The sequence below is a fragment of the Elgaria multicarinata genome, chromosome 10, assembly GCF_023053635.1.
Source record: "Elgaria multicarinata webbii isolate HBS135686 ecotype San Diego chromosome 10, rElgMul1.1.pri, whole genome shotgun sequence".
In the NCBI taxonomy this organism is placed as follows: domain Eukaryota; kingdom Metazoa; phylum Chordata; class Lepidosauria; order Squamata; family Anguidae; genus Elgaria; species Elgaria multicarinata.
In genome coordinates, this window is record NC_086180.1 from 92,590,554 (window position 1) to 92,605,551 (window position 14,998).

At 47.1% G+C, this 14,998-nt stretch overlaps 1 protein-coding gene across 3 annotated transcripts in view; it reads right to left on the minus strand.

The window, feature by feature from the left end:
* ABLIM2 (actin binding LIM protein family member 2) overlaps positions 1-9,250 on the minus strand; it is a 105,085-nt gene extending 95,835 nt beyond the window's left edge. For 2 of the 3 annotated variants that reach the window (XM_063135741.1, XM_063135740.1), the window contains exon 1: positions 8,094-8,133. In XM_063135741.1, coding sequence (XP_062991811.1) covers positions 8,094-8,118 — 25 coding nt within the window. In that variant the 5' untranslated portion in view covers positions 8,119-8,133. Of the gene's footprint in view, positions 1-8,093; positions 8,134-9,060 lie in introns of those variants that run through there. The other variant, XM_063135739.1, reaches the window with a different exon arrangement.
* Positions 9,251-14,998: the final 5,748 nt, after the last annotated feature.

Genomic DNA, 14,998 nt, shown 5'->3' on the forward strand with positions numbered 1-14,998 from the left:
GTGAGCGCCTATGGTAAGGTAGTGAGGGCGGCAAAAAAACAATACCTTGCTGCCACTATTGAATCATCAATCTGCCACCCAGTGGAGCTTTTCAGAGTTGACTGGGGCTATTACACGCTGGCCCCAAGGAGATTGTAGAACTATCTGAAGCCCACTGGGCACTTCCAGAATAAAATCTTTGGTATCTGCCAGGACTTAAGACTCCAGTGTTATATCAGCTGAATCAAGTAAGATATCCAAAGCATAGTCTTGTCCTGTTTTCTTGGATGAGTTTCAGTTGCTACAGATAAAGGACGTTGACAAGGTACTTGGACAGGTTTGTGCAACCATCTCCTTATTGGTCCTTGCCCGTTGGCTAATAAAAACTAGCAGAGATGGAACAGCCAGCTGGGCTAGAGAAGTGATTAATGCCTGCCTGCGAGAGGGAGTGGTCCCACTTGAAATAAGTGGTAGTGAGACCACTCCTGAAGAAAGCTTCCCTAGAACCAGAAAAACTTATCAACTATAGGCAGGAAGCAAATGTTCCATTCCTGGGCAAGGTCCTTGAGCGTGTGATTGAAGGCCAGCTCCAGACACCCTTGGATGAGACTGGTTATCTGGATCCATTTCAGTCAGGTTTCAGGGCTGGTTTTGGCAAGGAAACAGCCTTTGTCATCCTTTCACTTATTTCGGGAGAAAGACAGAGGGAATGTGACTCTGTTGATTCTCCTTGATCTCTCAGTGGCTTTTGATACCATCAACCATGGTATCCTTCTGGAACAACTGAGTTGGGGGGTGGAAGGTACTGCATTGCAGGGCTGTGGAGTTGGAGTCGGAGTCGTGGAGTTGGAGTTGGAAGTAATTCTTGGGTTACTGGAGTCAGAGTCGGTAAAAATGTACTGACTCCGACTCCTAATAAATTTAAATTATATATAGAGTTGTGATATGTATGTTCACTTGAATTTTATATTCAAATGATACTTTAATCTCGAAAAAGGTTTATGTTATTTATGTACCTAACTGAGTTCATTTCTTATAAAATGGTCATTTGTTAAGTTGTTTTAGGTGTTCAATTGTTTTGTACTTTTTTGTAGTTTTGACTTTGATATCAAAGAATATACTTTAGATTTTTGAACTAGTAGAGAAAGTTGTTCCTGATTTTCTTTTATAGTTTCATATCCTATTACTTTATACTCTATAGTCTTTTGATAAACTGCCCAGAGAACTTCGGCTATGGAGCGATATAAATGCAATAAAATAAATAAAAATATAACCTCATTTTTTCATTTTTGGGCTTCTTTAATAAATAAAATAAAAAATCCAGAATGTCTTAGCTATAGCCTGTAGATCCGGGCTTTAACAGGTTAGGGTTCTAAAAAGTTGCGTGCCTGCAGTCAATGTAGGAAATCTATAGGAAATTTATTTCCTATATCAATATATAATTAAAGGAGTCGGAGTCAGAGGTGCCATGAATAAAGGAGTCGGAGTCGGAGGTTTTATGTGCCGACTCCACAGCCCTGATTGCAATGGTTCCACTCCTACTTGGCGGGTCGGCTCCAGAAGGTGGTGCTTGGGGAGTGATTGTAGATGTTGAACACCATGCTGTTCAACATCTACATGAAACCATTGAGTGTGGTCATCTGGAGTGTGTTGTCATCAGTATACTCAAGACACACCGCTCTCCTTCTCATCTTCATCAGGTGAGGCTGTGGATGTGCTGAACTAGTGCAACAATGGACTGGATGAGGGCTAATAAACTGAAATTCAATACAGACAAGACTAAGATGCTGTTATTGGGTGGTTCTTCTGACCGGATGACAGGTGTTCAACCTGTCCTGGAGGGGCTTATGTTCCCCCTGAAGAAGCAAGTTCGTAGGTTGTTGGTTCTCCTAGAACCACCTCTGTCACTTGAGGCTCAAGTGGCCTCAGTGGCACAGAGTGCCTCCTACCAACTTCAGTTGGTGGCCCAGCTATGCCCCTATCTGGACCGGGATAACCTGGCTTCAGTTGTCTATGCTCTGGTAACCTACAAGTTAGATTTACTGCAATGCACTCTACATGGGGCTGCCTTTGAAGATGTTCCAGAAGCTGCAGCGTGTACAAAATGCGACAGCCAGATTAATAACGAGGACCAGGAGGTTCGAACATATAAGACCAACTCTGGCCTGCTTGCATTGGTTGCCCATATGTATCCAAGCCCGATTCAAGGTGCTGGTTTTAACCTATAAAGCCTTACATGGCTTGGGACCACAATACCTGGCAGAATAGCTCTCCCAACATGAAGACACCCATATACTACGCTTCTTCTGGGTGCCTACTTCGAGGGAAGCTCAAGGACGGCAACAAGGGAGAGGGCCTTCTCAGTAGTGGCCCCCCAATTATGGAATGATCTCCCTGACGAGGCCCGCCTGGTGCCAATGTTGTTATCTTTTCGGCACCAGGCCAAGACTTTTCTCTTCTCCCAGGCATTTAGAAGCATGTGTTGAGTTTAAATCAACCCCAGATATATCTTTAGGACTCGCTTACAGCTCAAAGTTGTTTTAAAATGGATGTTGTTTTTGTATGCTATCTGTTTTTATGGTTTAAATTTTTTGTATATCGATTTTTAATGTTTAATGTTTTCACCTTTTGTAAACTGCCCAGAAAGCTTCAGCTTTGGGGTGGTATAGAAATGTAATAAGTAAATAATAAATAAATGTAAAAGTTCTTTAAAAAAATCAAATTTAGCCAATTTAAATCACAGCAGGTACAGAAACAAAATATTCCCAAATGAGGTCTCTTCTATGGCCTGCTGCTGCCATACTAGGTGTTTCCCATCTACAGTGGGAAGTTTCTTCTGGAATTAAGACTGCATGAAACTCACTATTGGTTTCATTGTCTATTCCCTCCAGGCTGCGTATGTGTTCATTCTGGAAAAACACAACTGCCATCCAGAACAGGCTGGATGCCAATTAGTTTCATCCAAGCTGGCTGGAGTTGAACCACTATCTCCTTCTTGAGTACCTTGCTCAAGAAGAGGGTATTTGAAACTGAGAGACAGTTATTATAATTTTCCAGGTCCATGGCGGGTTTACTAGGGAGATGCCACACAACAACACCTTTTGAGGTGGCTGGAGACCAGGAATTACCTCCTGAACCCACACAGTCAATCCCCTCCAGCTCAATGTAACTAGCTAAGATTGGCAACAACTGAGAACACAGATGGTAAGCTGAACCCCCAAAACACCTTGTCCATATCCTCAGATCACACGCCTGCATCAGCTGAAACTGATCCTTTATAACTGGGTTCGATGTGGTTGTGGACACCTCCAAAGGAACTGGACCAATAGCAATGTCAAGGTCAGAGCAAATGTAATCGATTTTACCTTCAAAATTAGGGCTGTGCACAGCCTCCCTGACTTGTCTTGGAGACCATTTCACAGCCTCCAAAACTTGGGGTGCTTCAGGGGGTGCCTGCTTTGCCTCAGTGCTAACCCACTTGAGAGTGAGTCAACCTAGAAAGTTCCTAGGAGCCAGGCACGCAGCCGGCACCCAGGAAGGCCAGATGCAAGACCGACTGGGAGTCCATGGGACTCCTGACTCTAGGGCCACAAACTACGACATTCCACTTTATGGCCACCATAGTTTACAGCCATAGATCTATTAAAAACAGAGAGCCTCCATAGTAACTTAAATTGCAGCTTAGCTCTCAGGGAGGATGACATGATTTAAGGTAAGTCAAAGAGGTCAGAGGTGAGCAAGGAGGGAGAGGGAGGTGAGTCAAAGGACTCATGGCCGGCCTTATGCTGGTTTTCCCAAGCAGCAGGTGAGCACAGCACCACCCCAAATTGGCCCAAGGTGCCCAAGGATTTGGTGCCAATCTGCTTCAGGCTTGGCGCACTTCAGGCTCAAATCCAGGCTGCGGCAATGGACAGCCCTTGCAAACATGTCACGGCAGGCCTCCAAGGGTTCTAAAGTATCCCTTCAAGAATCCTTTCAATGTCATTCTTAACCCATGCATTCCAAAAGCTGTCATTCATTTTAGTACATCCCTATGCCTTCCCAGAAGTAGATAATCAGTACGACTAACAATGCATCAAAGAGAGTGCAGGTTTGAACATGGCATGTTCAAGATCAGTTCGATGTTTAGCCATTAAGTTATCTAACTGGCTTTGGATAAAAATCCATCTCCAAGTCTAATTTATGTCACAAAATATTTAAAGCACATTGTATAAAACAATATAAAAAACCCAACAGAGCTAAAACCAATCACAGGAAAATCTTGTGCACGTTTATTCAGAAATAGAACTCAAGGTGTTCAATGGGGCTTACTCACAGGTAAATGCACACAGGACTGCAGCCTTAACCTCTTACATGCCCCAAATACAAGCTCAAACACCTGGACATTGCTCCATTTCCTTACAAATAAAACTCTCAGCATTTTTAAAAATCGTAATATTATTAACGTTTGATAGGGTCAAAAGCCAAATAAAGTTGCTTCAAAGATTACCCTACCCGTGGACTGTCGGTGGAATATCTCTGGTCTAGACTTTGAAACCCAAAGGAGGCGGAAAGGCCCCACAGCCAGGGAGATGAATTCCACAAATGGCTTTGAACTCTCCAGTCAGAACTACTTTGGTAGGAGGGTCACAAGACAAATCCTGGGACTCAGAAAGTCCCTTAGTGAGGGAAGACAAATGAGCAAGTGACACCAGGTCAGGATCTGCACAACTGCGTCATAACAGTATTGACAACTGTGGGGGCCCAAGACACATTGCGCATACCGGTTTCGAAGGGTCCCATCCTGCTTGGTGTAGACCTGGCGCAGGTTTCGGTTTTCCTCCCTCCTTCCAATTGTGGCAGCAGGCAGGTTCACACAATCGCAGAGGGAAAATAAGCTGTGGAAGTTCATTTCACCACACACGCGAGTTACAAGTGGCCTAATTAGCATAATTACCCTTGGCAGGCACAGAAACTGAACAGGGTCAGTGGTCCTGGTGAGGGTGACCATACAGGGAGGGAAAATAAACCATCCTGCATTGTTTTCCCTCAGTGGTCATGCAAACCCGGTCAGCAGCTCTATCTTCTCGAACAGGGGTGTCATCCGCTGAGGGAGTCGGGCAAGGTGAGAAGAAACTCTGACCTGTTACAAGCCACATCTTTCTCTTTCCAGGATTCAGTCCACAAAAGGACTACAATGGTGGCTTTAAGCCTAGGGATACCATCACAGAGAAATCAACATCCATAACTTCTGAGGGAAAGGGTAGCTATAGGGGAGCCTCAGAGAGCAGGCAAGTCCATATGGGCACTAAAAGGTGGGAGATCATCCATTGGTAGGAGATCCAGGACAAATAAAATGAAGGACTTCTTCACTCAGCACATAATTAAAGTATGGAACTCACTACCACAAGATGTAGTGACGGCCACCAATCTGGATGGCTTTAAAAGGGGGTTGGATAAATTCCTGGAGGCGAAGGCTATCAATAGCTACTAGCCCTGGTGGTTGTGTGCTATCTCCAGTATTCAAGGCAATAAGCCTGTGTGCACCAGTTGCTGGGGAACATGGGTGGGAGGGTGCTGTTGCACCATGTCCTGCTTGTTCATCCCTGGCCGATGGCTGGTTGGCCTGTGTGTGAACAGTGCTAGATGGACCGTTGGTCTGATCCAGCATGGCACTTCTTATGTTCTTATCCATCCACTCATAACTGAGTGGTGGGTGCAAGAACATGGTCAATAGTACACTTCTAAGTAATAGTAATAATAATAATTTATTTCTTACCTGCCTCTCCACTTGGATCGAGGCAGGGAAGAACAGTGAATATAAAACACATAAAAGCTGATTAAAAACATAGTATACATGATTAAAACATCCTTAAAACACCTAAAAACTAACTTCTGCTCTCATTTTATATACCGTATACAGATGTATATATATAGGGCAGATGTCAAATGTCACTGGTATCATTCTGAACCACCTTTCTACATTCTCCTATTTTAGCCATCCTTCCTATTATAGACTGTAATGATGAAATAGAAACCAAACGCACAGTTACAAGATGGGGGATACTTGGCTAAGCAATACTACAAACGAGAAGGATCTTGGAGTTGTTGTAGATCACAAGCTGAATATGAGCCAACAGTGCGATATGGCTGCAAGAAAGGCAAATGCTATTAATAGAAGTATAGCTTCCAAATCACGGGAGGTACTGGTTCCTCTCTATTCGGCCCTGGTTAGGCCTCATCTAGAGTATTGTGTCCAGTTCTGGGCTCCACGATTCAAGAAGGACGCAGACAAGCTGGAGCGTGTTCAGAAGTGGGCAACCAGGATGATCAGAGGTCTAGAAACAAAGCCCTATGAAGAGAGACTGAAAGAACTGGGCACATTTAGCCTGGAGAAGAGAAGATTGAGGGGAGACATGATAGCACTCTTCAAATACTTAAAAGGTTGTCACACAGAGGAGGGCCAGGATCTCTTCTCGATCCTCCCAGAGCACAGGACACGGAATAACGGGCTCAAGTTAAAGGAAGCCAGATTCCAGCTGGACATCAGGAAAAACGTCCTGACTGTTAGAGCAGTGCGACAATGAAATCAGTTACCTAGTGAAGTTGTGGGCTCTCCCACACTAGAGGCATTCAAGAGGCAGCTGGACAAGCATCTGTCAGGGATGCTTTAGGGTGGATTCCTGCATTGAGCAGGGGGTTGGACTCGATGGCCTTGTAGGCCCCTTCCAACTATGCTCTTCTATGATTCTATGACATCCTGTTTCAAAGCCAACACCTAAGCCTGGCAGCTAAATCCTAGGTATGTCTACCTGGGAGTAAGACAACAAGGCTAACTTCTAAGTAAACTATTGAGCATAATATTCAATGTCATCTGATGGACTGGGTATGTATGTGTTGGGATCAACCTCAAGGAAATATATCAGTGCAGATGGGCATACCTGGGAGAAATTGTGGTTTTATAGCTCAATGCTTTCCCACAGCAATTTAAACTTCTTACAATTTATTTTCTTCAGAAAAGATTCCTAGAGGAAGGTATTATAAACAAATAACATCCTCTTTATTGCCAATGAAAGGAATAGCAGGTTTAATAAAATATTCTGAATTCCAAACTTTAAAAAAAATATACAGTAAATGTTATTCGTATAACTATGCTATTCATATAAACCAGTGGTGAGAAACCATTTTTTCCGCCAAGGGCTGCAGTGCTATGCAGGTCCAGAGCTAAACATGGGTGGAGCCCACCCGTTCTTTCTCTCTGCCAACCAGATCTCTCTGCCTGGCAAAGGGACTGCACTGCAGGACAGAAGTGCAAGTTTGTGATGCAAGTCAGCATACAAATCAGCTCTTTGGCAAGGAGGGGGGGGAACTGAGCATGAGGAGAAGGGAACCCCCTCCTCTATTGATCTATCACATTTTTATTCTACCCATCCTACCAGGAGCTCAGAATATGACCATTCCTCTATTCTCCACGCAACGACTCTGGGAAGTAGTTTAGGCAGTGAGCTTGTGACTGGCACAAGGTCACCCAGTGAGAGAGCAGGAATCTGAACCCATGTCGAAGCCCATCACCCTGCTGCCCACTAGCTTCTTCTCCCAAACGGCATAATTTTAACTTTTTTGAAATGGCTCCACAGGTCAGGTACTGGCAACAGTGCAGTCAGCAAACACAAGGCAAGAAATTCAGAAAGGCCAGACGTTGCCAACTGCTTTGTTGATTCACACAGCGGTCAAACCATCTGCCCTGAGGAAATCTGCAAGCAGGACACAAGTACAACAGCACCCTCCCACCCATGTTCCCCAGCAACAGGTAGACATGGGCACACTGCCTCTGATACTGGAGGAAGCATAGAGCCCTCCGGCCTCCTAGGTGAATCAATAGCTCTTTGCCAAACCACACCTAATTGGTTGGTTCAGCAATTAGACTCCAAGTGAGAACAAAATCACCAAAAATGGCAGGACAACAGGGGGAAACATGGGAACGCCATGGTTCAGCAGCAATATCATGTGGACAGAGTGAAGAAATGACATTAGTTCTGGAGAAAAGGCCTAACATGGAAGCAGCTAGAGAATTTCTTGTTCTTGTGGGAACTCTAGTTAGCAGCCTAAGGATCTTTTCCAGTACTGTCGTTTACCTTTAACATTCGCATTTTTATTCATTTATATTAAGAATTGTAATCCATTCTTCCACTCAAAAGGGACCACCAAAGCGCATCCGAAAAAGCAGTAAAACGGGATAAAACTCAGCAAATAAAAAACACGAATACGAAAACGATAACCATAAGGGAGCAGCGCGGCAGAACCAACAGCAAGCCAGCAGCCCCAAAGATACGCCCGAATGTAACCGCAGCCACTCTGCTCCAAATGAAACCTGGCCAGGTCTGGAGGCCCCCCGCCCTGCAGAGACACCCCACCCCACCCCGGCATCCGCCAGTCCGTCGCCATGCTGCTGCTCTAAAGGAGTCCTGCTATTAAAACCCTGGAACAGGCGAAGGCGGCTTAAGCGGCGCGTTTTCTGGCGGAGGGACGCGCCTGCAAGGGCGGCGTCACCGTGTCTCTGACCCACATAGCCGGCCCTGCGGTCTCCGACAGCGGCGCAGGCCGGCCACCCGCAGACACCAGCCCTGCGGCAGGCCGTTCACAAGGCGGGCCCGTGGGGTCGAGAGGGCTCCCGGAACGGTCCAGCGGCTCCCCGCCCCGCCCCGCCCCGCCCCACGCATCAGTTCACTGCAGGATCGACCGGAAGAGGGAGAAGCGGAAAGATGCTTCCCGCCTGGGGCGGGGGCAGGGACCGCGGCGGCGGCGCCTTCGGGCCCCGACAGCCTACTCAGGCAGAGCTTGACGCATCGTTCCCAAGCACCACCTCCCCGCCCCTCGCTCCAGCTGAACGAAACCGGCGGGGCGGGGCAGCTGCAGTAGGCGGCGTTTCTGCCTTGCTTAGTATGATAACGCGGCTCAAGCAAGGGGGGGGGCGCCTTCCTTCCGTGCCCGAGGCGCCGGGCGGGACAAACGCAGCGCCGTAGCCTGGGGTCGTCGGCCCCGGCCCCCCTCGCCCCCTGCTCTCAGGCCGCCGCCGCCCTCACCCTCGCAGCGCTTCCCTACCTGTGCCGGAGCTCATTTTGCGTCGCTTCGAGCTGCAGCGCCAAGCAGGCTGCGCGCGGGCCCCCGGTCCTGGCTACGCGTGGGGCTGGCGGGGCCGGCACCCAACCCCGGGCACCTGTTACGCGGCCGAGCGCCTCCCCGGCCAGCGGCTCGAGCGCTCCTCCGCGGGTGCCTGCGCACTGTTCCTCCCAGCGGCTCGCGGCAGCAGCCGGACGCTTGAGCGCAGCTGCCGTTCGGGCTTGCGGGCTGCGGCTCTCCGGCGCAGGAGGCGGGGCCCCGCGTGGCGGGAGCGGCGGAGGCTGCTGGTCCGGGCGCGCACCTTCCCTCCTCCCTCGTGATTGGTGGCGGCTCACAGCCGCGCCCCGAGCTCGGCGGTGCTGCAGCCCGCCAGGGCCGGCAGCTGTGCGGGTGGGGCTTTCTGCAAGCCGCTAGCGCCTACTCGGAGCCGTTCCAGGCTCGGCGGCAGCTACGGCTGCTGATCCGCCGCCACCTGTTCTGGCCCCGTTAAGATGCTTGGGGGGTGGGGAACGTATCCTATAATAAGGCCTGGAACTCCGTTTGTGGGGGGAGGGGGCGCAGTGCTGGTTCCCCACTCCTCCGTAGGCATTGGAGCAGCGCGTTCGATCGCCTAGGGCTGCTTGTTGGCGCGCGAGGCTATAGTGCGTCTTAGGGCACAATTTCCCGTGCTGCGGATGGTTCGTATATGGGGATCAACGCTTATTTGGGGATTACAAATCCCCAGTTCCTCATTCGTAAGTGTGGCCTGGGGCAGTCATTTGTTACTGGCTGCATGTTCTGCAAAACCAGTGTTTTGAATGGGGAAAATACTTGTGTATATATCAAAGGGGACGGTCTTCCAGTCATACTTTTAAAGTCCTACATCATTTGGGCACAGGTTACCTATGGGTACAATCCTCCCTGCACACTCAGGTCCTCTAGGGAGAATTTACTTCCATCAGCCAAAATTAGGTTGCCAACTGTTACCCAGAGGGCCTTTTCTTCTGTTACCCCCAGACTGTGGAATGGCCTGCTGGAGGAGATTCGTCCAATCAGCACTCCTTCTGAGTCTAAGGGCTCATCTACACCAAGCAGATATTCCACTATGAAAATGGTATGAAAACGGTATTTAAAAGGCAAGAGCCACACTACTGCTTTATAGTGGTATTGAAGTGCACTAACAACTGTTGGGACCCATGACACATACCATATACTGCTTTCATACCACTTTCAGAGTGTTATATCCTGCTTGGTGTAGAGCTGTCATGGGCCCCAACAGTTGTCAGTGCACTTCATTACCACTATAAAGCAGTAGTGTAGATCCTGCAGTGCACTTCAATATCACTATAAAGCAGTAGTGTGGCTCCTGCCTTTTATATACCACTTTCATACCACTTTCATAGTGGAATATCCTGCTTGGTGTAGATGAGCCCTAAGACAGCAATAACTACTAGTCTCTTCTGGCAGGCCTACCCAGATGAATTTTAAACCTAAGATGTCCTGATGTTATTTTAATATTGTATTGGTTTTATATGTTCTTTTAATTAGTTTCATGCATTTGATTTATATTGTATTGTTATATTAATGTTGTTCCCCACCTTGATCCAAAGGGAGAGGTGGGTAAGAAATAAATTGATGATGATGATGATGTAGATTTACAACATACATGGGTAACCCAAAAAATTATTTTGAGGTGCTGAGGCATGTAAGTTGTTTAGAATGCCCATGCAGCTCTGATTGGACCATTCAGATAAAGAACCAACTACTTCAGCCATGTTGTAGTAACAAGGCTAGTGCAGTAGAAAAGTAGACCAAAGTTAAGAGTTTTCCATTTAATTTTACCCAAGTATCCCTTTTGATCCAAGTTAGAGGGTTTGCTGGAGGTCTTATTTTGGTGGATTTTGGATAAGTTGTATATTTTTTCTGAACATTTGGTAAAATAAACATTTGTGTTTCTTATTTTATCTTTGTTACACCATTTGTCTGTTCTGGGCAAATACCACTGTCCCACTTAAGCATGGCCATGAAACAAAAGCTAATGCAGTGTCAAAAGAATTACGAATGTGGAATAAAAAACAGGAAATAACACTACAGGGATCATCAGACACGTGTTTTGTAGCACACTCGTTACTGGGCACTCATGGATTTTTGCAGGTCCTATTCATGAAGCTGTCTGCCTCCCATGCATCTCCTGCTCTTTCTGGGCTTCTTCCTATGACAAAAAAGTCCTTTTTATTTTTGAAACAGAACTTGCCACTATCTCCTGCTGTGTGCAATAAAAACACCCTGCAAATGGGCCATGTGGATGTTGTTTACTTCCTCTTTCTTCTCGGTTGACAAAGAGGAAGTATTGTGTGACAGAAGGGGGGCGACACGACGTAGGGAACCATGATTTCCCCCCATCTGATGAAGCTTTTGGAAAGCGTATGTGGAATGTGGATTGTGCCCCAACAGTTATCAGTGCACTTCAATGCCGCTATAAAGCAGTAACATAGATCTAGAGCATCATTACATGGGGAAATGTTCCTTACTGCTGTCGTGTCTCTGTACTTCCTCATTCTTCCCAGAGGGAAGTAAATAAAGACCACGTGGCCCATTCAGAAGCTATTTTTATTGCATCACTTTTCCTGCACACAGCAGGGGATTGCGGCACATTCCATTTTTTAAAAGAAGTCGGATTAAAAGGGGTCTAAAGGCAGAAAACGTTGTCTAAAGGATGAGCGCAAATCCGTAAGTGGGTAGTAGCATGCCTCCACCACTAAACCTGAACCTGTGTATTTTTTCCTTACATGTGTGGGCTGCTCCCACCAACACGTATCTTTCACTGGGGTTGGTGGTGGGGCTGCCTTTGAGCAGAGCACTGCATCTCCCTCAATACAAGTCCTTCTGCCTGCAAGCTCCACCCATACTGATCAGCATCTGGGCCATTTTTCAGTTCAGTGTGAATTACTGCTTTTCTGATACTGTTGCTGTGAAGAACTGGCAGAAAGAGGGCAGGACCAGGCAAAACTGCCTGACATGCCATCATGTCTATATTTTTGGACAAGCAAGTACAGAGGCATGGAGGTGGGGATGTTCCAGTCAGGAAGCTGGTTGAAAGAACCCTAGATACAGCCCAATCAAAACAGAACTTAAACATTTTATATAATGTGTCATTATTTCTAATATATACAACTATTTAAATTCCAACTGCCATTTCAAACAAAACACGAGAAATTAAAATAAATCCAGGTGGGGAGCAGTGAAGAAATTGTTATTTGGTCTAGCTTTCCGTGCTCGTCTTTGAGTTGCTCTTGTTCCTAATTGTGTTGGTCAGCTTTTAAAGTAAGTTTTTGAGTTCTGTGGGTTGTAGCATTTTAAAATGTTTGTGTTACATGCTTACTGCCTTGAGGGTCCCTTGACTAAAAATGGCATAGAAATACTTCTGATAAATAAGTATTTCAGAAGCCTGTTGTAGGCCTGCTTCATTGCTTTTGGCTTGGACTAGGGTGAATGGAAGGAAGAACCTGGGTGGGATGGATAGGATTTGGGGAAAGGCTAGAACTCTCCACGTTTCCCATCCGTGTAAAAGTTTTTGGTTTGATACGTATATGGGACACTTCCCTCAATGCCATTACACTCCAGTGTGACCAAGAAATGGAGAGCAAGGCTGGTCTGTTGTCTACCTTGAATCTACCCAGCACATCATCAGACAAGTGTTTTATTGCACAATCATTACTGCCCACTCACATTTTTTCACAGGTCCTTTTGATGACGACGGCAGCCTCCTGCACGAGACCCGCTCCTTCTGGTCATTTTTCCACAACAAAATAAGACCCAGTAAATCCATTTATTAAAAAAAAACACAATTTGACACCATTTCCTGCTATGTGCAGGAGAAGCAGCACGAATGGGCCACGTGGTCGTTACTGCTTCCTCTTTCTTCCCCGTGTGAAGGAAGAGGAAGCTGCTTGTCCCACTTGTGGGACAGCAGCAGGAGATCAAAGTGACGGTCAGGAAACACGATTTTCCTTCCATATGAAGATGCTCCTAATGTTAGGAGACTGAGAAGAAAAGTGCTACTCCATTTTCTTCACATCATCTGTTTTGTCATGGAGCATTCCCCTGTTCCCTGAATAACAAAGTGCTCCTATCATTTCAGCCTCCCCTTCCAAGCCTTTGATCATTTGGAGGCTTTACTTCCCCTTTATTTTTTAACAACTAACAGTGCAACCCTATACATATCTACTCAGAAATTCCATTAAGTTCAGGAGTGGGTATAGAATTGCAGCCTTAATTCCACTTAATTGCAACTTAATCCAACTTTCACAGGTGTTTTCAATGAGTTACTCATTGTGAAGGAAGGCTGGGGTCCACCCAGCATCCCTGCAAGGTAGGCCCTGGACCAAATGTCCGATTTCTCAGGCAGCCACCTCCCTAATCCCCTCCCAAGATGGTATTAGCCAGTCCTTCAAAGAATAACCACACAAACACATTTTAAGGACTGAAGCAGTTTATTTACACACACTAAAACAAACGCGTAAGGATCCAGTCAGCGCTTAAGCAAAAGGGAGAGGAGAGGGGGAGGGGGAGGGGGAAGGATGGAGGGTTAGGAAAGAATAGCAGCAATCAAACATACACTTAAAATGAACCCACCACGCCACAAAGGTGGCTAATCTCCCCTGAAGCATCCAGACATTTTAAAAGACAAAAAACCTCTCTAAAACCAACCTGTCACCCAGCCCGACAGTGATCTCCCATCCCACACACATGTAGCCTCAGGGAAGGTGGCTGCCCCTTCCCCCGGGCTACCCACTACTTTATCCTTTTTGGGGTCTGTTGGCATCGTGACCCATCTCAGCCAATCCCAAACCCCACTCGGTCCACTGGTGGACAGGGCCCCCCTCACCAGGTCATTGTTCCCACAGCTGAAATGAGTCAACCCCTCCCTGGCACGACCTTTGGCCAGGCTGAAAACTTCCCAGGTGCTGTTGTGGGAGAGATGGAGCGCTTAGCTCAGCCAACTATTCTCTCTGAGATGGACCTTGAGAGTTGCTCCCATACACTCCCTCCTTCCTCCCTGCTAGGAGGCCAGGGCAAATTTGAACAAGGCCAAAAGATCCGAACAAGGCCACAGCCATTTTGGCGGGTGGTCTTCACACTCATCATCTGCAGCCTCAACATGTTCTTTGAGTAGTCCTAGCCAATTTTACCCCATCAGCTCTCATAAATCTGCCATTGCACAAACACTGTCTGGATTTGTCATGCCCTGCGTGGGCATGCAGTCAGGGGATGGGGACATGGAAGAATCAGGACCCAGCACCAGCCCAGGAGGCGTGAAGTCGGGACTGGCAGAGACTCCTGCGGAGCCAGAGAGGGAAGAGCCGTGCCAGCCGGGACCTCGGCCAACTCAGTTGGCTCAGTGCCAGCAGAGACCTCTGCCAATCTGGAGGGTTCAGAGGAAGAAGCAAACGTACCTGTGTTTAGTCAGCTGCGTGCGGAGAAGGAGACTAGGCGGCGCTCGTGCCACCTTTATCTAAAACGCCAAGCAATCAAAGAACAGCTGAAGGACCGTGACTCAGCACCCTGACTCAGCATAAATACGCTGCAGTCAGCCGAGGTAGCTTTTGTGAAGGACTGGGAAAGTTATAAAATGTATTAGGTCCTAGAATACAGTTGTTCCCGAAGTAATTTGTGTTTTTTTTGTAGGTAATAAACCTTGTCTTCCTGTTAGGCAGTAAACCATAGTGGTGATCGATAGAGGAAAGATTAACTTGATATGTTTATGGGAGGAATCTGGCCAGCTTGTTTATGGGGTAAACCGGCGCCAGGACCCAGCTTTTGGTATGTGGGAAAGTGGGAGTTAAACTTACCGAGGTCAGGCTGAGGCTTCACACCTGGAGGTTATCTCCTGCCTGGGCTAATTGGGCTTTGTGTGAGAAGAAAGAACCGACTCCCTCAT